The 27221-nt window shown below is 44.5% G+C and overlaps 1 protein-coding gene across 1 annotated transcript; it reads right to left on the bottom strand.

Moving 5' to 3' along the window:
* Positions 1-12418: 12418 nt before the first annotated feature.
* On the bottom strand, positions 12419-26992 carry LOC141197799 (uncharacterized). Its single transcript, XM_073662880.1, has 7 exons — positions 26825-26992; positions 16849-16988; positions 16621-16725; positions 16414-16537; positions 16242-16330; positions 15955-16045; positions 12419-13662 (listed from the first exon to the last, which is right to left on the bottom strand). The coding sequence occupies exons 2-7, from the start codon at positions 16915-16917 to the stop codon at positions 12419-12421; spliced, it is 1722 nt and encodes a 573-aa protein (XP_073518981.1). The 5' UTR covers positions 16918-16988; positions 26825-26992.
* Between the last annotated feature and the right edge of the window lie 229 nt (positions 26993-27221).

Raw genomic sequence — 27221 nt, 5'->3', positions numbered from 1 at the left:
CGGTGTTGGAGCTCAGGGATAATACTGAAAACAGAGGAGCCAGAGGTGTAATTGGAGCAACTTTAAAATCTGTAGTAGTGTGAATGTGGACAGAGCAGGAGAAATTGCCGTCCGCACAGCAGGGGAACAGCTGACGTTACTGAACCCCAATAACACGGCAGCAAGTGTTGACTGTGCAGACAGCACTTCTGAGCGCCAACTGGCGGTGTTGGAGCTCAGGGATAATACTGAAAACAGAGGAGCCAGAGGTGTAATTGGAGCAACTTTAAAATCTGTAGCAGTGTGAATGTGGACAGAGCAGGAGAAATTGCCGTCCGCACAGCAGGGGAACAGCTGACGTTACTGAACCCCATTGACAAGGCAGCAAGTGTTGACTGTGCAGATAGCACTTCTGAGCGCCAACTGGCGGTGTTGGAGCTCAGGGATAATACTGAAAACAGAGGAGCCAGAGGTGTAATTGGAGCAACTTTAAAATCTGTAGTAGTGTGAATGTGGACAGAGCAGGAGAAATTGCCATCCGCACAGCAGGGGAACAGCTGACGTTACTGAACCCCAATAACACGGCAGCAAGTGTTGACTGTGCAGACAGCACTTCTCAGCGCCAACTGGCGGTGTTGGAGCTCAGGGATAATACTGAAAACAGAGGAGCCAGAGGTGTAATTGGAGCAACTTTAAAATCTGTAGTAGTGTGAATGTGGACAGAGCAGGAGAAATTGCCGTCCGCACAGCAGGGGAACAGCTGACGTTACTGAACCCCAATAACACGGCAGCAAGTGTTGACTGTGCAGACAGCACTTCTGAGCGCCAACTGGCGGTGTTGGAGCTCAGGGATAATACTGAAAACAGAGGAGCCAGAGGTGTAATTGGAGCAACTTTAAAATCTGTAGTAGTGAGAATGTGGACAGAGCAGGAGAATTTGCCGGACACACAGCAGGGGAACAGCTGACGTTACTGAACCCCAATAACACGGCAGCAAGTGTTGACTGTGCAGACGGCACTTCTGAGCGCCAACTGGCGGTGTTGGAGCTCAGGGATTACAGTTCAGGTGGTAGAAACATGAACACAACAGGAGACCTGGATACTGTTGCCAACAAATTATTTATTCTGGAAGAGGACTGGCAAATTCATGAGAGATCCAGGCCTTGTTCATTTTGAGAAAAGTAAGCCGGTCAACGTTATCGGAGGATAGTCGCATGCGACGGTCTGTTATACACCACCTGCGGCACTAAAGACGCGTTCCGATAATACACTAGCAGCAGGGCAAGCTAGCACCTCCAACGCATACTGGCTAAGCTCTGGCCATGTATCCAGCTTACAGACCCAAAACTTGAAGGGAGAAGAGCCGTCTGGGAGTACACTGAGAGGGCAAGACATGTAGTCTGTCACCATCTGACGGAAACGTTGCCTCCTGCTGACTGGAGCCGTCTGTGATGGTGTAGACATTTGTGGCGGCGGGGACACAAAACTTTGCCACATTTGGGCCATACTGGTCTTGCCTTGTGCTGAGGCGCTGCTTCTGCTCCCTCTTTGTGCAGAGCTTCCTCCACTGCCTCGACGCACTGAGCTGCTTTGTAAAGCACTAACAGCACTGGTCTCGGTTGGAATGGAGAACATGATGGAATGCATCAGTGCGTCTTGGTACTCCCGCATTTTATGCTCCCGGTTCAACGGTGTTATGAGGCTTTGTAAGTTGTCCCGGTAGCGAGGATCTAGGAGGGTGGACACCCAATAATCAGCCGTGTTGAGAATGTGGGCGATGCGGTGGTTGTTTCTCAGGCACTGCAGCATGAAATCAACCATGTGCTGCAGACTGCCAACTGGCCAAGAAACGCTGTCCCCTGCTTGAGGCGTGATCTCTGCCTGCTCTGCATCACCCCACCCTCGCTCTAGATACTGACTACTAGAGCATTGTGTACCTCCTTCCTCTGGACAGATGTCTTCCTCCTCCATTGACTCATCCTCATCCTCCTCACAAAGTGTCCCCTGCCTAGGCCTTTGTGAGGAACCACGTTGCGCAGACTGTAGAGAAGCAGATGGCATTTGTGACTCCTCATCCTCCAAAACCTCGTCCCTTAGTGCTTGCAGTGTTTTTTCAAGCAGGCAGATAATGGGGATAGTCATGCTGACTAGTGCATCATCTGCACTCGCCATCCGCGTGGAATAATCGAAGGCACGCAAAACGTGGCAAATGTCCTTCATAGAGGCCCACTCAGTGGTGGTGAAGTGTGAACGGCGCGCACTGCGACTTGTTTGTGCCTGTTGCAGCTGGTACTCCATTACTGCTGCCTGCTGCTCGCACAACCTCTCCAACATATGTAACGTTGAATTCCACCTGGTGGGTAGGTCACATATGATGCGATGTTCCGGAAGACGTAATCGGCGCTGCAGAGCTGCAATGCGCGATCTTGCGTTGCTGGAACGCTGCAAGTGAGCGCACTCTATGGGGACCTTGTGAAGCAGTGCATCAAGATCCGGATAGTCCCTCAAAAAACTCTGCACGACCAAGTTGAGCACATGTGCCAGACATGGGATGTGAGAGAGGTTGCCTAGGCCCAGAGCTGCCACCAGATTTCGGCCATTGTCACACACTACCATGCCTGGCTGGAGATTCGCTGGCACAAACCACACGTCGCTCTGCTGCTTCATGGCATTCCAGAGCTCCTGCGCTGTGTGGCTTCGATTCCCCAAAGAAATTAATTTTAATACGGCCTGTTGACATTTGGCCACGGCTGTGCTCATATCGGTCATCATAACAGGTAACCGTTCACGAGTCGATGTGAAGGTAGACCGTGACGGCTCCTGCAGCGCTGATTCAGAGGAACTGGAGTATGAGGAGGAGTCAATGTGTACAGACTGAATTCCTGCAATCCTTGGAGTTGGCAGAACACGTACAGCGCCACTCTCAAGATCTGTACCCGGCTCCACAACATTTACCCAATGGGCAGTGAGGGAAAGGTATCGTCCCTGTCCATGCTTACTGGTCCACGCATCGGTGGTCAGGTGGACCTTGCTACTGACGGCGTTTTGTAGCACATGTTTAATTTTTTCCTCCACATGCTGTTGCAGGGCAGGGACGGCTTGCCTGCTGAAATAAAAGCGGCTGGGCATGTTGTATTGTGGGACTGCCAATGCCATAAAGTTACGGAAGGTGTCAGTCTCCACCAGCCTGAATGATAGCATTTCAAGGGCCAGTAGTTTAGCAATGCCAGCATTCAGAGCCTGTGCTCGGGGGTGGTTTGCCGAATATGGGCGCCTTTTCTCCCATGCCTGTGCTAACGATGGCTGTAGACTGGCCTGGGAGTGTGAGGATGACAGGGAAAGTGGTGCTGTGGGTGGAATTGCACTGTGTCTCTGTACAACAGTGCCAGAGATTCTTCCATGGCGATCCTGTGAGGAAGCCGAACCAGCTGCGTGTGAGCTGGAGGAAGAGGCTACAACACGAGCTGAAGAGGTGGTAGGTGGCGCTGTAGGTTGGCCTAGGTCTTCAGTGTGTTTTTGTAACTCCACCACGTGCTTGGTCCGCACATGTTTCCACATATTTGTGGTATTGAGGTTGCTGACACTTTTCCCTCTTTTCACCTTCTGATTACACAGCTTGCATTTGACAAAGCAAATGTCATCTGCAACTGTGTCAAAAAAGGACCAGGCACTGCAAGTCTTGGGAGCGCCCGCTTTGGATTTTGGAAGAGCCATGCTCCTAATGGGTGCCGAAGTGGAGGCTACAGGCAACCAAGTCTGCCCCCTCCCTCCTTTTTGGGCCGTTCGGGGAATTTCTTCCGCAGAGCTGCTCCCACCACCTTCCTGTCCCTCACGCCATGATGGGTCAAGGACCTCATCATCTACACCACCCTCTTCAAACAACTGCTTCTCCTGGGTAGTCTCGACAGCACAGTACGCACCAGAAGTGGCACCTGAGTCTCATCATCAGATGCGTGCTGAGGTGTGCTGCTGACCATAGGCACTGGCCCACCCGCCTCTTCAGATTCAGAGAGACAAAACGGTTGCGCATCACTGCATACTACCTCTTCTTCAAATTCTTGAATTCTGCTTGGCTGGCCCCCTCTTTCCAAGCCAAGAGATTCAGAGAACAGAAGTAGAGATAGCTCCTGTCCAGGGCTCTCTGACTGCCTGGGCAATTTGGCAGGTGGTGAAGAGACAGATGGGTGCTCTTCAGTGCTCAGGACCTGAGAGGATCTGGAACTAATTGAAGTCGATGCGTTAGCTGCCATCCATCCGACAACGGCTTCAATTTGGTCCTCCCGCAGCAGTGGGGTACGGCTAGCTCCTACAAAGCTGCGCATAAAGGACTGTTCCCTGGTAAAACTGGGGGATGCTGAGTCACTTGTGCCCGCAGTAGGCACAGAATCCCCACGTCCTCTCCCTGCAGGCACAGAATCCTCACGTCCTCTCCTCTCCACGCCCACGACCACATGCCTTACTCCCTGCCTTCTTCATCTTGGTAGACTAATAAAGATAGGCAGAAAAGTACTAAGGGCTTATTGTGCTTATTCCTGAACAGCTGCTAACAGGTATAAGAAACACTAATTTTATAAAGTGTGGACTAGACTTTAATATGAGCTAATGTGGCCTACACAACTGTAAAGTGGAGTGTTTGGTGAACTTTATTTAGGTTTTTTTTTGTCACAAAAACACATTGGATGTGCCCAAAGATGTAATACCGATAGTATCACAAACTTTTTGTAACTATTACAATGTAGGAAGGTAACCTACAATGCAATAGATGAGGCTACAAAAAATAGGCTAATACTAATCTGGCTGGGGCTGCAGGGCACAATGCTGCAGAAAGGCTCCTCTATCTACTCCTATATAGTGTGTTTGGAACCAATGTAGCTGAATATGGATGGAACCAATACACTAATAGGAGAAATCAGGAAAAATGTTCAATTAGCAAACAAGGACAATGTATGAGGCAGTGATGCACACTGAGCGCACTACAACCAGACGTGGCTGAAGCACACACTGCAGTGTGAGCTGCACTCACACACAGAGACCTTGCAGACAGCGGTGAACAGTGCAGATGCAGAGCACTGTGCACTAGCGCTGCAAGACAAAAAAAATTTCTCTATCTACTCCTATATAGTGTGTTTGGAACCAATTTAGCTGAATACGGATGGAACCACCACACTAATAGGAGATATCAGGAAAAATTATGAATTAGCAAAAAAGGACAATGTATGAGGCAGTGACACACACTGAGTGCACTACAACCAGACGTGGCTGAAGCACACACTACAGGGTGAGCTGCACTCACACACAGAGACCTTGCAGACAGCGGTGAACAGCACAGAGAACTGAGCACTAGCGCTGCAAGGCACAGCAATTTATAAAGTAGCTTGGGTAAAGCAGAATAGACCAAATAGGTAGCTAAAACTGTCCCTCAGAAAAACAGCGTCCTATCCCTAACTGAATTCACAGCAGTGAGCTCAAAATGGCGGCGGCGGCTTTCATAGTGCATCATGACATCATTTCAGCAGCCAATCACAGCCATGCCATTAGTTAAGATGCCTACATGCCTAACAGGATGTGCCCACACTTCTTAGGATCCTCATTGGCTGAATAAAATGAAACTGGCTCATTGCATTATGGGAACTTCCGATTCCGGCATACGATATTGTAAAAGTATCGGAATTAAGTATCGGAATTCCGATACTGCGACTATCGGCCGATACCCGATATTTCAGTATCGGAATGCTCAACACTAGTAAAGAGGAGACTTTGTGCAGCAGGCCTTCATGGTAAAATAGCTGCTAGGAAACCACTGCTAAGGACAGGCAACAAGCAGAAGAGACTTGTTTGGGCTAAAGAACACAAGGAATGGACATTAGACCAGTGGAAATCTATGCTTTGGTCTGATGAGTCCAAATTTGAGATCTTTGGTTCCAACCACCGTGTCTTTGTACTACGCAGAAAAGGTGAATGGATGAACTCTACATGCCTGGTTCCCACCGTGAAGCATGGAGGAGGAGGTGTGATGGTGTGGGGGTGCTTTGCTGGTGACACTGTTGGGGATTTATTCAAAATTGAAGGCATACTGAACCAGCATGGCTACCACAGCATCTTGCAGCGGCATGCTATTCCATCCGGTTTGCATTTAGTTGAACCATCATTTAATTTTCAACAGGACAATGACCCCAAACACGCCTCCAGGCTGTGTAAGGGCTATTTGACCAAGAAGGAGAGTGATGGGGTGCTACGCCAGATGACCTGGCCTCCACAGTCACTAGACCTGAACCCAATAGAGATGGTTTGGGGTGAGCTGGACCGCAGAGTGAAGGCAAAAGGGCCAACAAGTGCTAAGCATCTCTGGGAACTCCTTCAAGATTGTTGGAAGACCATTTCCGGTGACTACCTCTTTAAGCTCATCAAGAGAATGCCAAGAGTGTGCAAAGCAGTCATCAAAGCAAAAGGTGGCTACTTTGAAGAACCTAGAATATAAGACATATTTTCAGTTGTTTCACACTTTTTTGTTAAGTATATAATTCCACATGTGTTAATTCATAGTTTTGATGCCTTCAGTGTGAATGTACAATTTTCATAGTCATGAAAACACAGAAAAATCTTTAAATGAGAACATGTGTCCAAACTTTTGGTCTGTACTGTATATATATATATATATATATATATATATATATATATATATATACACACACATACATACATTTGGGATATGCTATTATTCTCTTTTTCTCTCCGGTTGTATTTGACTATATATCTGTGGACTGGGCGGTACGCACGGCTTCATTGTTCTCTGTGGTGTCCTCACTGGCTGTATCAATATGTGCTCACATGACGCGGTTGCCGTGGATGCGGCGGTGTATCGGTGATTGCCATGTGTCATGCCACACCCTCCCCACACCCATTGGCGGAGACTACACACCCCCTTTTCTATTGGCTCAAGGGTTTCTAAACCCTACCCACCTTCATTGACGCCACCTCCTGACGAAGGCAGCCGTGCCGAAACGCGCATTAGGGTGAGTGCCATTGAGGAGCGTGTTCACATCCACTGTGGCTGTAAGTATTCTATAAGATTTATGCTACAATCTTTTCGCTGCCGTTCTTTAATCTTTTTTCCTACTTAGGTGCATTTTCTAGGCTTTAATATGTATTAGGATATACTTTTACTCTGTAGTCTAAGGGGTCAGGGCACTGATACCACTTATAAAGATCTGCTATCCCCGGTATGAGCTATCTATATTAGTACCTATATATAGACAGCGGTATGACTAACCTCTTATATAGCAACTACTTCTGACCTGCCTCATAAGCACCTGCACTTTTATTGAATGCTTCACTGCATTTTAACAATATATTCTTATTTTTTTGGCAGCCCAATTATGTATTTACATCAGAAAAGAATCATCTTAATTTGTCTCATGCTCCTCATTAGTGCTCCTCCATTGTTTTACTATTAACTGTCTCTGTGATTCATATTTTTTTCCTGTATAAATTATAATTAATAAAATGTTGTCATTTTTTCACTATTAGATGGGACTCTGACTTGAAGTTTTTCCCTCTTGTTTCTTATGTATGGAGGACTATGTGGGGCCCATTATACTGTATGGAGGACTATGTGGGCCCATTATACTGTATGGAGCACTATGTGGGGCCCATTATACTGTATGGAGGACTATGTGGGGCCCATTATACTGTATGGAGGACTATGTGGGGCCCATTATTCTGTATGGAGGACTATGTGGGGCCATTATTCTGTATGGAGGACTATGTGGGGCTCATTATACTGTATACTGGTCGGCCCACTACTTTGTCAAGGTTTTTCATTTTGGCCCTCTGCATGTTTTGAGCTTTCCATCCCTGATGTAAAATCAGTATGGGTATGGAGATGGCAATAATGCAAAGCTGCTAATTGGACTTTGCTACAAGCCTCCTAATATAGCTGAACATGAAGAGGATGATATGCTGCAACAAATTCAAAAGGCAACAAAAACAAGTTATGGTCAAAAGTGTTGAAATTGTTCCAGAAAATGAAGTCATTCTCTCAGAAAATTATTGCAATTACAAGTTTTGTTATACACGTTTATTTCCTTTGCATGCATTGGAACAACACAAGAAAACAGAGAAAAAAAAAGGCAACTTGAACATAATTTCACACAAAATAGTTCGGACAAAATTGTTGGCACCTTGCCAGAATTGTGGGTAAACAACTTTGTTTCAAGCATGTGAAGCTTGTTCAAACGCAATTTTGGGGAAGCACGCATCGTGCAGGTTCCCAGTCTCCCACTCAGGTAACTATGCTGGATTTTGACCGTGTGAGATACTAAGGGAAAGGATATCCATCTTTGAGATATAGCTATTTATAGCATATAGACGGTTGTTTTCATGTTGTCCCTTCACATGCGTTATAGTCTCTTTAAACATTTGACAATGGGGAGGAAGGGAGTTGTGAGACGAGATACCGGCATCCTATGTGTTACCTGCTTGTTTTATCTATGTTTTAATGTTCTGTATGGTGATTTGGCACCGATTTGTCTCCTTAGACACTCTGCTCTATTCTTTATGTAAAAAATCTTTTTGAATAAAGTTTATACATGTTTTCTACATCATTGGCCATGTGATCGTTGTTTTCCGCTTCGGCACCCCCTAGTCAAATGCAATTTTGGCAAGTAACAGGTGTGGGCAATATGAAAATTACACCTAAAACCAGATAAAAAAGGGAGAAGTTGATTCAATCTTTGCATTGTGTGAAAATGTGTGGCACACTAAGCATGGAGAAAACAGAAAAAGGAGAAGAGAACTGTCTGAGGACTTGATATTTATCAATAATTTTGGTTCTCAACAATTTCAAGGTTATAAGTCCATCTTTAGAGATCCACATGTTCCTTTGCCCAAGGTACACAGCATAAAGAATAAATTTACAACCCATACAGTCAAATATGGTGGCGGTTCAAAGGTGGTTTGGGGTTGCTTTGCTGCCTCCGACTGTGTGCAAGGCATCATGAAATCTGAAGATTAGCAAAGGATTTTGGGTCACAATATAGTGCCTAGTGTCAGAAAGCTGGGTTTGCATCCTAGGTAGTGTTGAGGGAGTATGTTCTATTTACCCTTTCGCCGAGTATGCTCGGGCCGAGCTCCGAGTATTTACAGCTGCTCAGTGATATGTTTGAATCACTCCCATGTGCATGATTTGCAACTGTTTGACAGCTTTATTACATGTGAGGAATGTCCATTTCTTACACATTCCTCACATGTAATAAAGCTGCCAAACAGTCGCAAATCATGCACACGGGAGTGATTCAAACATAACAGAGCAGCTGTAAATACTCGGAACAAAACACACTCGCTCAACACTAGTCCTAGGTCATGGGTCTTCCAGCATGACAATGAGCCCAAACATACTTCAAGAAGCACCTAGAAAATAGATGGAAACAAAGTGCTGGAGAGTTCTGACCAGCAATGAGTCTGGATCTAAATCCCATTGAACACCTGTGGAGAGATCTTAAAATTGCTGTATGGAGAAAAATATTAAAATTTGAGAGTCCTCAGTGGTTGATACAATCTTTTGAGTTAGCCATTAGTCAATAAGCTTTCTAGACTACTCATGTCTCTTCATGAGACATAGTATAACACAAAATCTGAAGAGTCACATATTTATACACAACAGGGCACAGGAATAATGCAATAGATAAGACAAGAGATGTTAAGCAGAACTATCAGTTTCGGAAAAGGATAAGCAGTTGTGGCCGTAAAAATGTGTGGCCACAAGTAGATCTATTCTTTTTTTCTTTTTTGTGTGGCGATGAGAATTCATCCTTGTTTTAAGTTTTTGCCCTGTCTCCCCTACATACAGACCCCCAGTTGGACAATTGGTACATATAATTAAGTACATTACATTAGATTTAATGCAGCTGAAAGTACCTGGGATCTTGTAATCCTCATGTAAGTTGGGAATCTTTATCTTGTCAGTGGTCATTATAAACGGACAGGTTTACATATACAGGTGAGGATGAATTTTATAAGTTTCACCACAAAGGTGAAACTATCCTCCCAGTCAGTGTGCTTTTCCTCCCAGTACCTTTTAAGTCTAACAATGTTAGGTTTCTGGGAGATTATACTTGTTCCTTTTATTTTTGGTTCTCCTTAGCTTGCCTTCTTTGCCCTATATGAATGTGTTTTTGCTTGTCATTCAGGGTTTTCGTATTTTACTTCATACTTTCCTTTCCCCTTGTTGAGAGTGTGTTGCAGCCTCCCCTCTGGTTCCTCAGGAGGTACGAGAAACTCCTCAACGACTTATTAGGGAGTTAGGTCTGTGGTGGCGTTTTTAGTTGTACAGCTAGGGCCTTTCTTGTCTGTACAGAGACTAGTTGGGTGTAGTTGCGGCATTCTCCCCTGTGTGGGTTCTCCGGTGGTTATCAAGATGCGCTTTCTGTTTAAAACATTTCCCACATTTTCAACATGAAAAAGGCTTCTTCCCTGTGTGAATTCTCTGATGTTTACTAAGATGTGATTTCTGTCCAAAACATTTCCCACAATCTGCACATGAAAAAGGCTTTGCCCCTGTGTGGGTTCTCTGATGGATGATAAGAGTTGATTTCTCTGTAAAATATTTCCCACATTCTGAACATGAAAATGGCTTCTCTCCTGTGTGAGTTCTCTGATGGTTGATAAGAGTTGATTTCTCTGTAAAACATTTTCCACATTCTGAACATGGAAAAGGCTTCTCCCCTGTGTGAGTTCTCTGATCATAGAATGGTAGAGTTGGAAGGGACCTCCTGGGTCATCTGGTCCAACCCCCTGCTCAAAGCAGGATTCACTAGATCATCTCAGACAGATGTCTGTCCAGCCTCTGTTTGAAGACGTCCATTGAAGGGGAACTCACCACCTCTCGTGGCAGCCTGTTCCACTCATTAATCACCCTAACTGTCAAAAAGTTTTTTCTAATATCTAATCTGTGTCTCCTCCCATTTAGTTTCATCCCATTGCTTCTAGTCTTTCCTTGTGCAAATGAGAATAAAGATGATCCTTCTACAATGTGACAGCCCTTGACATATTTGTAGACAGCTATTAAGTCTCCTCTCAGTCTTCTTTTTTGCAAGCTAAACATTCCCAAATCCTGCAACCGTTCCTCATAGGACATGGTTTGCAGACCAGTCACCATTCTGGTCGATCTTCTCTGAACTTGCTCCAGTTTGTCTATGTCTTTTTTAAAATGTGGTGCCCAAAACTGTACACAGTATTCCAGATGAGGTCTGACCAAAGAGGAGTAAAGACCGATAATGACTTCACGTGATCTAGACTGTATGCTTCTGTTAATACATCCCAGAATTGTATTTGCCTTTTTTGCTGCTGCATCACACTGTTGACTCATGTTCAGTCTATGATCTATTAGTATACCTAAGTCTTTTTCACATGTACTGTTGCTTAGCTCTATTCCTCCCATTCTGTATATGCTTTTTTCATTTTTATTGCCCAGATGTAGTTTTCCCTGTTAAAAACCATTCTGTTGGTTGCTGCCCACTGCTCCAGTTTATTTAGGTCTTTTTGAATCCTCTCTCTCTCTTCTCTAGTATTAGCTATCCCTCCTAGCTTTGTGTCATCAGCAAATTTAATCAGTTTACCCTCAAAGATCTTTCCTGGTATAGAAGTCAGACTCACCGGCCTATAGTTCCCTGGGTCCACCTTCTTCCCCTTTTTGAAGATAGGAACAACATTTGCTCTTCTCCAGTCTTCTGGGACTTCTCCTGTTCTCCAAGAATTTTCAAAGATTATGGAGAGTGGTTCTAAAATTTCTTCTACGATCTCCTTCAGTACTCTGGGGTGTAATTCATCTGGACCTGGAGACTTGAACTCATTTATGTTAGCTAAATATTCCCTCACAATCTTTCTGTTTACAGATAACTTGGATTCCTCTATTCCTTTAAAAGGACAGTGAAGATCAGTTGAAGTTACATTTTCTTTCTGAGAGAAAACAGATGCAAAATAGGAATTAAAAAGTTCGGCCTTCTCAACATCCTCTCTTACCATTTCTCCATTTTCATCCTGTAAAAATCCTATAGCATCTTTGACTTTTCTTTTACTTTTGACATACCCCCAAAATCATTTTTTATTGCTTTTGACATCTCTTGCAAGCCTTAATTCATTGTCAGCTTTAGCTAACCTGATACGTGCCCTGCAGGATCTGCAGACTGCATTATAATCTTCTTTAGATATGCCTCCCTCTTTCCATTTAATAAACATTTCTTTCTTTCTTTTTAGCATGTGTTTAAGTTCTGTGTTCATCCATCCTGGTTTCCTTAAATGCTTCCCATTCTTCCTACTTTTTGGGATTGTTAACGATTGTGCTTTGAGAATCTCATTTTTAAAAATTTCCCATCCTTCCTGGACATTTTTGTCCTTAAGGACATCCAGCCATTGGATCCCTCCTATTCTCTTTCTGAGTCTCTTAACATCTCTGATGTTTGAAAAGATTTGATTTCTTTGCAAAACATTTCCCACATTCTGAACATGAAAATGGCTTCTCCCCTGTGTGAGTTCTCTGATGTATATTAAGACGTGATTTTTGTACAAAACATTTCCCACAATCTGAACATGAAAATGGCTTCTCCACTGTGTGGGTTCTCTGGTGCTTAAGAAAACTAGATTTATGGTTATAACATTTTCCACATTCTGAACATGGAAAAGGCTTCTCCCCTGTGTGAGTTGTCTGATGTTTAATAAGAGTATATTTCTCTGCAAAACATTTCCCACATTCTGAACATGAAAAAGGCTTCTCAACTGTGTGAGTTTTGTGATGTTTGATAACATTTGATTTCGCTGTAAAATATTTCCCACATTCTGAACATGGAAACGGCTTCTCTCCTGTGTGTGTTCTCTGATGGTTGATAAGAGTTGATTTCTCTATAAAACATTTTCCACATTCTGAACATGGAAAAGGCTTCTCCCCTGTGTGAGTTCTCACATGTTTGATAAGATTTGATTTCTTTGCAAAACATTTCCCACATTCTGAACATGAAAATGGCTTCTCCCCTGTGTGTGTTCTCTGATGGTTGATAAGAGTTGATTTCTCTGTAAAACATTTCCCACATTCTGAACATGAAAATGGCTTCTCCCCTGTGTGAGTTCTCTGATGTATATTAAGATTTGATTTCTGTACAAAACTTTTCCCACAATCTGAACATGAAAAAGGATTCTCCTCTGTGTGGGTTCTCTGGTGTGCGATAAGATTTGATTTCTCTGTAAAAAAATTCCCACATTCTGAACAGGAAAATGGCTTCTCTCCTGTGTGAGTTATCTGGTGCCTAACAAGACTTGATTTCTGATTAAACCATCTCCCACACTTGGAGCAAGAAAATCTATTCTTCGCTGTGTGAATTTTTTGATGTTTAAGAAAAGACTTTTTGAGAGGAAAACTATTTCTATATTCTGAATGTGAAAATGGCTTCTTTGCTTTAGGAGCAGTTTGTTTTTTAATGCTTATTTTGTGACTTTGATTTTCCTTAGTAGTCGGTAATGAATCAGAAGACAGGACGTGTTTCAAAGGATCAGATGACAGATCTTGGCTGTGAAGGGATGATGGTAAATCTGGAGTAATGGCATTCACTTCAATTGTATCCTGGGGGATCTGAAAATTATCCGATTTAAAAACTGAAGATGTCAGCTGTCCCTCTGATCTCCTGGTACAGACATCTGCCAAGAATAAAAACAATTATTATTTTTTAATAAAGAATCCTTGAATTTTATATTTTTGAACATTTCTACTTAAATTGTCTGTAAAAAAGGCAAGTTATATAAAAAAAAAATTCACTGGACAATGACCATCTAATAGAAAACCTCATAGGATGAACCAGTGGAGCGTGGTGTTCACCTGTTTGTTTATTCTGCCTCCCAAATATGGAGTAAAAGGTACAGGCTCTGTCCAGCCACTAAGATTAGGGTGCTTGGGACCTGTAGTACCATCGAGTCTGGCAGTATGGGTGTGTGTGCAGTCCAGCTGGAGTAATCTGCTCCCTGCTTCAGCAATTTGGAAAGCACCGCACCCTACTAAAGCTGGAAGCATATTGCCGGAAGCTGCCAGATACAGCCTTGTTCTCCTCTGGTTCAGTCCTCTGTGCTCAGCTCCCGGCTTGTGTATTTGTTTCCTGTTGTGACCTCGGCCCGTTTACTGACTACTGGTGTCTTCTGATTTTGTATTTTCTCTATCCTCTTGGTTCTGACCCGGCTACCTGACTATTCTTCTTTTCATCTCACTCCACCGAATAGCAGGTAACACCATGGCCCAAGCCTAGGGGTCTCTGTGTAGGTTCAGATCCATGTAGAAGAGTTAAAGGGTGATGAGCAAAGTAATTTGTGAAATCTGTAAACAGGGTAGATAGTTATAAGCCTGTTCATGGTAGCCATCTTTTGAGCATTCCTAATAGCTAAATGGCGCTCCTTCCCTTCTCAACCTCCCATGTGCCCAGACAGTAGTGTACAACCGTATATAGGGTATTGTCAGATTCAAAAGAAGTTGGAAAATAATTTGTAAGGTCCATTTGTTTCCTATTATCCTTTGTGAAGAATTCCAAAATTATCACCACATAAAGTGACACAAGTCAAATTTGAAAAATGGGGCCTGATTAGAAACATAATACTGACTGCGGGAAGGGGTTAAAGCAGAGGATTACTGAAGTCAAAAACTGTGTCTACAGACAATAACACATCTACTGAAATGACCAAACTGAACAGTCTTCATCAGAGAAAAATGAGTAACTAGTGGTGAAACCTCTCTGGGGTAATTAGAGTATGGGGCTCGGGGGCTCTTCTCAATCTAAACTATCGCTAAGGGCCAATATTTTCTGGCAGATGAGTGTCAAGAAGAAATATTAGACGTTCAAAGAGAACTTTTTTATAATACTGAAGAGCTGAGGTGTTTTAAATTTAGATCTCAGGCATTTGGAAGAGGTAATGGAGATCTTTTTGAAAGACGACCAGGGAGTTACAGACTCACATAAGTGAGGCCGGCCGATCCCACCAGAATGAAACTATCATAGAGAGTGAAAAAAATAAAAATATGTAAAAAAAATAAAGGATATATAAATATGTAACATCCCCAACAACCACGTATGTATGAGGGGAGAAATCCAACACTAAACTGGAGTTGCACTCATTTATGGTGGACCATTTGGCGCGAACAAGCCGGAACCCCGAAAACTAACCCGAATTTGAAATGCCGAACAAATTCGCTCAATACTATTTATGATGTGGAGTGGATCCATGAAACCAGGGCTGGAGCCATGCCAACACATCTCCTGCAGGCATGAATAAATGTATATTACAGCCATCAGCCACGCACAGCTTAGAGATATATCGTGGCACAGGTGTAATGTTTTTTATGTAGTTTATCGCAATCCTGTTTGAAGTTAGTTGGTTTCAAAAGAAATTGAAAAGTCAGGATAAAGGGAAACTCTGTTCTTATTGTACAGAAATTCACACTTGGCCTCACTGGACATTTAATGTTGTCGATCATAAAAGTGAAGTTTGGCCAGAAAGACTGGACCTGGTCTTGTAGGGACCATATGAGCACATTCAGCAGCACAGAAGGGAGAGAAGGTAGATTCATCTAATAAGATATCAGGGATCTAGGAAGCCAACAGCATCATTACCCTCCGCTTTCTCTTACAGGCCCATCATATTTTTCTTCAAGTGATTTTTTAATTTGTCAGCACATTCTACGTACGCTGTCATTTGGCTTTATAGTTTACAGACCTGGGCAGGTAACGGTCAGCGTCTCCTAATCCCAGGGGGTAGGTGGATCCTTCAGGTTGTAAGTTCTATAGAAAAGGTCTTTCACAATTACACAAAGTAATTTGAATATTTTCGAACGGAGGAGAATGTTGGAGTCTAGCGGCAAAATGGTGATCACACGATTGTGATACGACTACACCACTGATAAAGCAGCCACAGACAGGGACTTCTCTGTATTCAGTGGTTACTGCTCACCTGTGTAGTCATATGTAGGAATCTCCTCTTTACACCGCTCATCACCCCTCACATATGTCTCTGTAGTATTAATATGGGTCAGATCTTCACCCTGAAACAAATATTGTAAAAGTCACTGACAGATGGAGAAGTCACATCTATGATCAGCTCTAATCCTGCCATCTCCACCATTCTCATTACACAAATATAAAACATAATAATGATGGATAAAACAGAACTGAAGACATGACATTTACAGCCGTCTACACATCATAGGGGAGATCTCATGACACCTTCTCTCTATCTACCTGAGGAACATTTGGATTTTCTTGTTTACAGTCCTGTGGAAGAAGACGACGGGGACATCTCTCTGGTGTTGTCCTCTTACTGGATAGATCTGGAGGAAACACATACAGGGACTGAATTCATTCTTTACATACAGATAATTATAGGCCGTGTGTATTTAGTCCTGTCTATTACCTGGTGATGTGAGGGGCTGGGGAACCTCCATCATGACGTCCTTGTACAGATCTTTGTGTCCTTCTAAATACTCCCACTCCTCCATGGAGAAATAGACGGCGACATCCTGACATCTTATAGGAACCTGACACATACAATGATACCGTCATCCCCCCGATCCCTTCACAGCGTTACTGTATAATGTCCCAGCATTCCCAGCAGTGTCACCTCTCCAGTCAGCAGCTCAATTATCTTGTAGGCGAGTTCTAGGATCTTCTGGTCATTGATGTCCTCATGTATTAGGGGGTGAGGTGGAGGCCCCGTGATTAATCTCTGGTTATGGAGAGTCACATTAATAAATCTCACTACAGACATTTCCAGAGTCCTCACCTCTCTAGTTCTGTCCATCTGTTATTTCCAAGAATGCTGTAATGTGACGTCATCAGAATCGCTCACCTCTCCAGTAAGCCGGAAGAGGATCTCTAGGGTGAGGTGTAATATCCCCTCCACCATCTTGTCCATCATTTTCCTGGATAAATCAGGAAAATTTTCTTATATAGACGATCTTCACTGAGAGGATCCGGTATTGTAGAGACCTGAATGAGGAAAAGATAAGCTGATGGATAAGACCATTTTTCTGCAAACGATGATGCGGAATCCAAAATGTACCACGAGTACCCTTCATCCCTTAATCTGGTGTTCAGGTCTATTGCCTGTATATTAAAATCTGTGACAGTCGAGCAGTACCTTCTCAACCATAAAAATTGTCCCTTGGATTTTCCTCTTTTTATGGGGATGGGGGTGGTGGTTATCCCACTTCAGTAGTTTATTAGTGCTTGAAGGTTTCTGGTAGATGAGTGTCCCTAGGGTCCCGTTACTATCCTTCTTGATCAGTACATGCAGGAAAGGCAACTGGTAATAATTGGTGTTGGTCTGCTCCTTTAAATAAAATGTACTTTTCAGGTTATATCCTCAGTACCCTCATTTTTCATCCCTTCTTTTGAGGCCCACACAGTCAGACTCTACTGGCCCTTCTCCCTGCGAGTGGCAGCTGTGTATCGCCCTCCGGGCCACTCCCTTCAGTTTGTGGATCACTTTGCCACTTGGCTTCCAAAATTTCTATCCTATGACATCCCCACCCTCATCATGGGAGATTTTAACATCCCAATAGGCGATTCCCTCTTCCCATCTGCCGCTCATCTTTTATCGCTAACTTCCTCCTTCGGCCTTTCACAGCTTACTAATTCTCCTACACATGAAGATGGAAATACTCTTTGACCTGATCTTCACCCGGCTCTGTTCAATACATGACTTTACTAACTCTCCTCTTCCACTCTCTGATCACAACCTTCTTTCATTCTCTGTCAAGAACTGTCACCCTGCTCAAGACACCCCCACTTTCCACACTTATAGAAATATACATGGCATTAACACCCAGAAATTTATGAAAACGTTGCAATCATCATTGGCCCCAATCTCCACCCTCTCATGCCCTGACTCTGCACTGAAGAATTATAACGAAACATTGCAATGTGCCCTGGATGAAGGCGCACCTTCTACACAGAGAACAACTCGGCACAGACGGCGACAACCTTGGAACACGCTGCAAACACATTTTCTCCAGCGGGGCTCCAGGTGTGCCGAACGGCTGTGGACAAAATCTAATCTGGCTGAAGATTTCCTCCATTATAAATTTATGCTTAAAACCTATAACTCCGCCCTTCACCTCTCCAAACAAACCTACTTTGAGGCTATGTGCCCACGATGCAGAAATGAAGCAGAAAATTTCTGCAGCATTTATGCATCTCCCTGGCGGAAAAAACGCATGCAGATTGTGCATGCGTTTTTCCTGCGGAATACATGCGGATTCACATGCGTTAACGCATGTGTTTCCGCATGCGGACTGACAAGCACTTTCCAGGCGATAGCATCACTTGGAAAGTGCTTGACAACTAGGTCACACTGTATAAATCCATGCAAACGGCATGGATTTATACAGTGTGACCGTAAAAATAAAAAAATAAAGCTATACTTACCTCCGATGCCGCCGTGTGTGCTGTCGCGCTCCTTCCTGGTTTGCCAGCATCTCGCGAGACAGCCTGCGGTCACATGACTGCGACGTCATCTCAGGTCCTGGAAGGAGAAGCGCTGCAGGGGCCGCCGGACAGGTGAATATAAACTTTATTTTTTATTTTATTCTTTTTTTTACAGGTACAATGGTACCCAGGTCTGGATGAGAGTCTTCTCTCCTCCAGAACTGGGTACCATCCGCACATTGAAACGCATATTATCCGCTTGTACAAATGTACAGACACGGATTCTATGCTTCTCAATGCAAGTCAATGGCATGGCTTCCGCTGCGCTTCCGCAAAATTAATGAACATGCTGTGGATTTATGAGCGCTGCAGAAACGTTGCGGAAAAATCCGCAGCATGTGCATTGACATTGCGGAATGCCATTGGGGACCATGGGGTGCGGATTACCATGCGTTTTTGATGCGTTTCCGCTGCGGAAACGCATGAAAAAAGCATTGTGTGCACGCAGCCTAACAACCTCATCATCTCATGGCCCAATAATCCTAAACACCTGTTTGACACTTTTCATTCTCTCCTTAATCAAACAGCACAGGCCCCAACCAAAAACCTCAGCACTGACGATCTGGACAATTATTTCAAAGAAAAAATTGACCATATCCGACAGGAAATTTTCTCTCAATCCCCAAATGTAATGCATGCTCCTCCCTCCCACATTGTATCTTGATCATTTTCTGACTTCGAACCAGTCACGGAAGATGAAGTGACAAGGCTCCTTACTTCCTCTCGCTCTACCACCTGCACCAGTGACCCTATTCCTTCACATCTCCTTCAGTCCCTTTCTCCAGCTGTCACCACTCACCTAACTAAAATATTCAACCTCTACCTCTCATCTTGTATTTTTCCCTCCTTTTTTAAACACTCCAGCATACATCCATTACTTAAAAAAACATCCCTCGACCAGAACTGTGCTGCTAACTACAGACCTGTTTCCAATCTTCCCTTTATATCTAAACTCCTGGAACGACTGGTCCACTCTTGTATAATACGCTATCTCTCAGATAACTCCCTTCTTGACCCTTTACAATCTGGTTTCCGCTCTTTACATTCTACTGAAACTGAACTCACTAAAGTTTCTAATGATCTACTAACAGCCAAATCTAATGGTCACTACTCCCTGCTGATTCTCCTGGATCTCTCTGCAGCATTCGACACTGTGGATCTACCTCTCTGACCGCTCCTTCACTGTGTCTTTTGCTGGCTCCTCTTCTTCTCCCCTCCCCCTTATTGGCGGGGTTCCTCAAGGATCAGTCCTAGAAGCCCTTCTTTTCTACTTATATATCGCTCCTATTGGACAAACAATCAGCAGATTCGGTTTTTAGTACCATCTCTATGCTGATGACACCCAATTATACACCTCTTCTCCGGACATCACCCCTGCATTATTACAAAATACCAGTGATTGTCTTTCCGCTGTCTCTAACACTATGTCCTCCCTCTATCTAAAATTTAATCTGTCAAAAACTAAACTACTCCTATTTCCTCCCTCCACTAACCTATCTATGCCTGATATTGCCATTTCTGTTTGTGACTCCATCATTACTCGCCAGCAACATGCCGGCTGTCTTGGGGTCAAGCTTGATTCAGATCTTTCCTTCACTCCTCACATCAAATCACTCGCTCGCTCGTGTCATCTACACCTTAAAAACATCTCTAGAATCAGAAATTTTCTTACCTTTGACTCTGTAAAAACTCTTATGTAGCTCTTATTCATTCTCGTCTGGACTATTGCAACTCTTTACTTATCGATCTCCCCCTTTATAAACTTTCCCCTCTCCAATCCGTCCTGAACGCAGGAGTCAGGGTCATATTCCTCACCAACCGATACAACGATGTCTCTTCCCTGTGCCAGTCATTGCACTGATTGCCCATCCAATACAGAGTTCAATATAAACTTATCGCTCTTACCCACAAAACTCTTGATGATTCAGCACCGCCCTACATCACCTCCCTCATCTCAGTCTACCACCCTACCCGTGCCCTCAGTTCTGCTAATGACTTAAAACTAAAATCCTCCGTAATCCGAACCTCCCACTCCAGTCTCCAAGATTTCTCGCATGCTGCTCCAATTCTTTGGAATGCACTACCCAGGACAATTTGATTAATTCCCAATACCCACAGTTTAAAGCGTGCCCTAAAAAAACATTTCTTTATACTGGCCTATCACCTCAACACACTTATCTAACTGTCCCAGTTTGGCCCATATTAAAATTTTCTTCAAAATCATGCTCATACCATCCATGCACTGATTAGCCTCTGTCTGTACTGTACACATACTGGCTGGCGACCAGTTCATGTGGTGTTATATACTTACTCTATTTAGTATATTAAGGCTGTATTATACAATATACGTACATTTTACCTTTTGTGTCTCCCCTATTTCCTCATAGACTGTAAGCTTGCGAGCAGGGCCCTCACTCCTTTTAATATCTGAGTTATGCTTATTCTGTAAAGTCTGTATTGTCAATATAAGTCCCCCTTAAAATTGTAAAGTGCTGTGGAATATGTTGTCGCTATAAAAATTATTATTATAATAAATTCAGATGTAAATCTAAGGCCCACTCTATTGATGTTGAGTTCCCCGACAAATTAAAAAGATTGTTCACTCGTCCCTGACCAGGTGATAAAAATGCAGTCAATATATTTGTACCATACCCCAATATATGGATGCCATCCCTGAATATTGAGGATTCCTCCCACCAGTCCAGGGATAAGTTAGCATATAAGGGGGCACAGAGGCTACCCATCGCAGTACCCCTGAGCTGGTGGAAATACTTCCTATCAAAAAGAAAGAAGTTATGAATCAGAGTGAATTTTAGAAGATCCTCCATCAAGTCATTATGTCTGCTACACTCTAGTGATCTCAATTCAAGAAACGTCTTACTCCTCTGATACCATCCTCATGCGGTATATTACTGTACAAAGCCTCAATATCTAGTAAGGCCTGCTCCCCTACATGCCTGTATACATGCTCGAGGGTATATATGGAGGGGTCATTCTCCAGAGGGATTATTCCAACTGCAGGACCTCAGGCGGTACTGGGGGAACATTATACTGTGGGGGGGGGGGGGTCATACACACTGCATAAGGGGCATAATGGGGGCATTAAACTGTGTGGGGGCATCATACACACTGCATAAGGGGCATAATGGGGGCATTACACTGTGTGGGGGCATCATGCATCCTGCATAAAGGGCATAATGGGGGCATTACACTGCGTGGGGGCATCATACATCCTGCATAAGGTGGATAATGGGGACATTACACTGTGTGGGGGGGCATCATACATCCTGCATAAGGGGCATAATGAGGGCATTACACTGTGTGGGGGCATCATACATACTGCATAAGGGGCATAATGGGGGCATTACACTGTGTGGGGGGCATCATACATACTGCATAAGGGGCATAATGGGGGCATTACACTGTGTGGGGGGGGCATCATCACACTGCATAATGGGGGCGAAACCCTGTGTGGGGGGGCATCATACATCCTGCATAAGGGGCATAATGGGGGCATTACACTGTGTGGGGGCATAATACATACTGCATAAGAGGCATAATGGGGGCATTACACTGTGTGGGGGCATCATACATACTGCATAAGGGGCATAATGGGGGCATTACACTGTGTGGGGGGCATCATACATACTGCATAAGGGGCATAATGGGGGCATTACACTGTGTGGGGGCATCATACATACTGCATAAGGGGCATAATGGGGGCATTACACTGTGTGGGGGCATCATACATACTGCATAAGGGGCATAATGGGGGCATTACACTGTGTGGGGGCATCATACATACTGCATAAGGGGCATAATGGGGGCATTACACTGTGTGGGGGGCATCATACATACTGCATAAGGGGCATAATGGGGGCATTACACTGTGTGGGGGGGGCATCATCACACTGCATAATGGGGGCGAAACCCTGTGTGGGGGGGCATCATACATCCTGCATAAGGGGCATAATGGGGGCATTACACTGTGTGGGGGCATAATACATACTGCATAAGAGGCATAATGGGGGCATTACACTGTGTGGGGGGCATCATACATCCTACATAAGGGGCATAATGGGGGCATTACACTGTGTGGGGGCATCATACATACTGCATAAGGGGCATAATGGGGGCATTACACTGTGGGGGCATCATACATCCTGCATAAGAGGCATCATGGGGGCATTACACTGTGTGGGGGCATCATACATCATGCATAAGGGGCATTACACTGTGTGGGGGGCATCATACATACTGTATAAGGGGCATAATGGGGGCATTACACTGTGTGGGGGGCATCATACATCCTGCATAAGAGGCATAATGGAGGCATTACACTGTGTGGGGCATCATACATACTGCATAAGGGGTGTAATGGGGGCATTACACTGTGTGTGGGGCATCATACATCCTGCATAAGAGGCATCATGGGGGCATTACACTGTGTGGGGGCATCATACATACTGCATAAGGGGCATAATGGGGGCATTACACTGTGTGGGGGCATCATACATCATGCATAAGGGGCATAATGGGGGCATTACACTGTGTGGGGGGCATCATACATACTGCATAAGGGGCATAATGGGGGCATTACACTGTGTGGGGGGCATCATACATACTGCATAAGGGGCATAATGGGGGCATTACACTGTGTGGGGGGCATCATACATACTGCATAAGGGGCATAATGGGGGCATTACACTGTGTGGGGGCATCATACATACTGCATAAGGGGCATAATGGGGGCATTACACTGTGGGGGCATCATACATCCTGCATAAGAGGGATCATGGGGGCATTACACTGTGTGGGGGCATCATACATCATGCATAAGGGGCATTACACTGTGTGGGGGGCATCATACATACTGTATAAGGGGCATAATGGGGGCATTACACTGTGTGGGGGGCATCATACATCCTGCATAAGAGGCATCATGGGGGCATTACACTGTGTGGGGGGCATCATACATACTGTATAAGGGGCATAATGGGGGCATTACACTGTGGGGGCATCATACATCCTGCATAAGGGGCATAATGGGGGCATTACACTGTGGGGGCATAATACATCCTGCATAAAGGGTATAATGGGGGCATTACACTGTGGGGGCATAATACATCCTGCATAAGGGGCATAATGGGGGCATTACACTGTGGGGGCATCATACATCCTGCATAAGGGGCATAATGGGGGCATTACACTGTGGGGGCATCATACATCCTGCATAAGGGGTATAATGGGGGCATTACACTGTGGGGGTCAGTAAAGGGGTCCTGTACTATGAGAACAATACGTTTCCTCCCTTCCTGTCTCCATAGTTGGGTCGTATGTATCTATTACAGGAAACAGAACAAAAACCTTATGATTCTTATAAAGGGGCAACACAAGACCACAAAAGAGTCTCCGTGCTGAAGGGGTTAATGCCCCCTGCGCCCAGTAATGGGGTCTCCACATACCTCCACCTGCAGAGCCGCCACCACATATATGGCTGCTCTGTGCGCACAGGAGCTGTGATGAGGTCACAGGAGGGGAGGAGTCAGGGGTCACATGATCAGGGGCCTCAGTGGATGCAGGACTCTGCTGTGCTGGTTGTCATGGTGCTGGATGAGCTGAAGTTTATGTGTGGGGTCAGGAGGGGTTTACAGTGTGGATGTAGCAGAGCCGCGTGTGTACGAGGTGTACGGAGCGGAGCCGCGTGTGTACGAGGTGTACGGAGCAGAGCCGCGTGTGTACGAGGTGTACGGAGCAGAGCCGTGTGTGTACGAGGTGTACGGAGCGGAGCCGCGTGTGTACGAGGTGTACGGAGCGGAGCCGTGTGTGCACGAGGTGTACGGAGCAGAGCCGTGTGTGTACGAGGTGTACGGAGCAGAGCCGCGTGTGTACGAGGTGTACGGAGCAGAGCCGTGTGTGTACGAGGTGTACGGAGCAGAGCCGTGTGTGTACGAGGTGTACGGAGCGGAGCCGCGTGTGCACGAGGTGTACGGAGCAGAGCCGTGTGTGTACGAGGTGTACGGAGCGGAGCCGCGTGTGTACGAGGTGTACGGTGTGGAGCCGCGTGTGTACGAGGTGTACGGAGCAGAGCCGTGTGGACGAGGTGTACGGAGCAGAGCCGCGCGTGTACAAGGTGTACGGAGCGGAGCCGCGCGTGTACGAGGTGTACGGAGCGGAGCCGCGCGTGTACGAGGTGTACGGAACGGAGCCGCGTGTGTACGAGGCGTACGGAGCGGAGCCGCGCGTGTATGAGGCGTACGGAGCGGAGCCGCGCGTGTGCGAGGCGTACGGAGCGGAGCCGCGCGTGTACGAGGCGTACGGAGCGGAGCCGCGCGTGTACGAGGCTTACGGAGCGGAGCCGCGCGTGTACGAGGCTTACGGAGCGGAGCCGCGCGTGTACGAGGCGTACGGAGCGGAGCCGCGCGTGTACGAGGCGTACGGAGCGGAGCCGCGCGTGTACGAGGCGTACGGAGCGGAGCCGCGCGTGTACGAGGCGTACGGAGCGGAGCCGCGCGTGTACGAGGCGTACGGAGCGGAGCCGCGCGTGTACGAGGCGTACGGAGCGGAGCCGCGCGTGTACGAGGCGTACGGAGCGGAGCCGCGCGTGTGCGAGGTGTACGGAGCGGAGCCGCGCGTGTGCGAAGTGTACGGAGCGGAGCCACGCGTGTGCGAAGTGTACGGAGCGGAGCCTTGTGTGTGAGAGGTGTACGGAGCGGAGCCGCCGCGCGTGTACTTATCTCTATAAATGTACATACAGTACAGAATATATACATACTGACCCTATACACATACAGTACAGAATATATACATACTGACCCTATACACATACAGTACAGAATATATACATACTAACCCTATACACATACAGTACAGAATATATACATACTGACCCTATACACATACAGTACAGAATATATACATACTAACCCTATACACATACAGTACAGAATATATACATACTGACCCTATACACATACAGTATAGTATACATACTGACCCTATATACATACAGTACAGAATATATACATACTGACCCTATATATATACAGTACAGAATATATACATACTGACCCTATACACATACAGTACAGAATATATACATACTGACCCTATACACATACAGTACATAATATATACATACTGACCCTATATACATACAGTACAGAATATATACATACTGACCCTATATATATACAGTACAGAATATATACATACTGACCCTATATACATACAGTACAGAATATATACATACTGATCCTATACAGTACAGAATATATACATACTGACCCTATATACATACAGTACAGAATGTATACATACTGACCCTATACAAATACAGTACAGAATATATACATACTGACCCTATACAGTACAGAATATATACATACTGACCCTATATACATACAGTACAGAATATATGCATACTGACCCTATATACATACAGTACAGAATATATACATACTGACCCTATACACATACAGTACAGAATATATACATACTAACCCTATACACATACAGTACAGAATATATACATACTGACCCTATACACATACAGTACAGAATATATACATACTGACCCTATACACATACAGTACAGAATATATACATACTAACCCTATACACATACAGTACAGAATATATACATACTGACCCCATACACATACAGTATAGTATACATACTGACCCTATATACATACAGTACAGAATATATACATACTGACCCTATATACAGTACAGAATATATACATACTGACCCTATACACATACAGTACAGAATATATACATACTGACCCTATATATATATATATATACAGTACAGAATATATACATACTGACCCTATATACATACAGTACAGAATATATACATACTGATCCTATACAGTACAGAATATATAAATACTGACCCTATATACATACAGTACAGAATGTATACATACTGACCCTATACACATACAGTACAGAATATATACATACTGACACTATACACATACAGTACAGAATATATACATACTGATCCTATACAGTACAGAATATATACATACTGACCCTATATACATACAGTACAGAATGTATACATACTGACCCTATACACATACAGTACAGAATATATACATACTGACGCTATACACATACAGTACAGAATATATACATACTGATCCTATACACATACAGTACAGAATATATACATACTGACCCTATACACATACAGTACAGACTATATACAGTACATACTGATCCTATATACATACAGTACAGAATATATACATACTGACCCTATATACATACAGTACAGAATATATACATACTGACCCTATATACATTCTTTACCCTATTACCTTTTGTACATTGCTGATAAATCCGGACATAATGACGACACATGGACTGAAGAACAATAGGGATGAGAATCGTCCGTGGTTTCTAGATGGAGTCGGCTCGTCTCTGCTGTGAAGGGTTTGTCCGGTCAGTCGGTGCCGCTGCCAGGATTTCCCAGTGTTGATTAGCGCTGGGCTACAATGAAATGACAAGTTCATAAGTCTGGGACATAAAATATCACAAAGAAAAGCTCTAGGATTACAATGAAATTCTAATTTTATTAAATTACAATACAGGGAAAAATAAATATCTACTATATAATCGGCTTATCCCGTCTGTCTGTCCGTCCAGGAAATCCCGCGTCGCTGATTGGTCCGGCAGCGGCCAATCAGTGATGCGGGATTTCACAACAAGATGGCG

The sequence above is a fragment of the Phyllobates terribilis genome, unplaced genomic scaffold, assembly GCF_046119375.1.
Source record: "Phyllobates terribilis strain yellow unplaced genomic scaffold, ASM4611937v1 Scaffold_88__1_contigs__length_6355796, whole genome shotgun sequence".
Lineage (NCBI taxonomy): Eukaryota > Metazoa > Chordata > Amphibia > Anura > Dendrobatidae > Phyllobates > Phyllobates terribilis.
The sequence above is the reverse complement of the archived record's forward strand: the minus strand, read 5'-3'. Positions and strand labels throughout refer to the sequence as shown.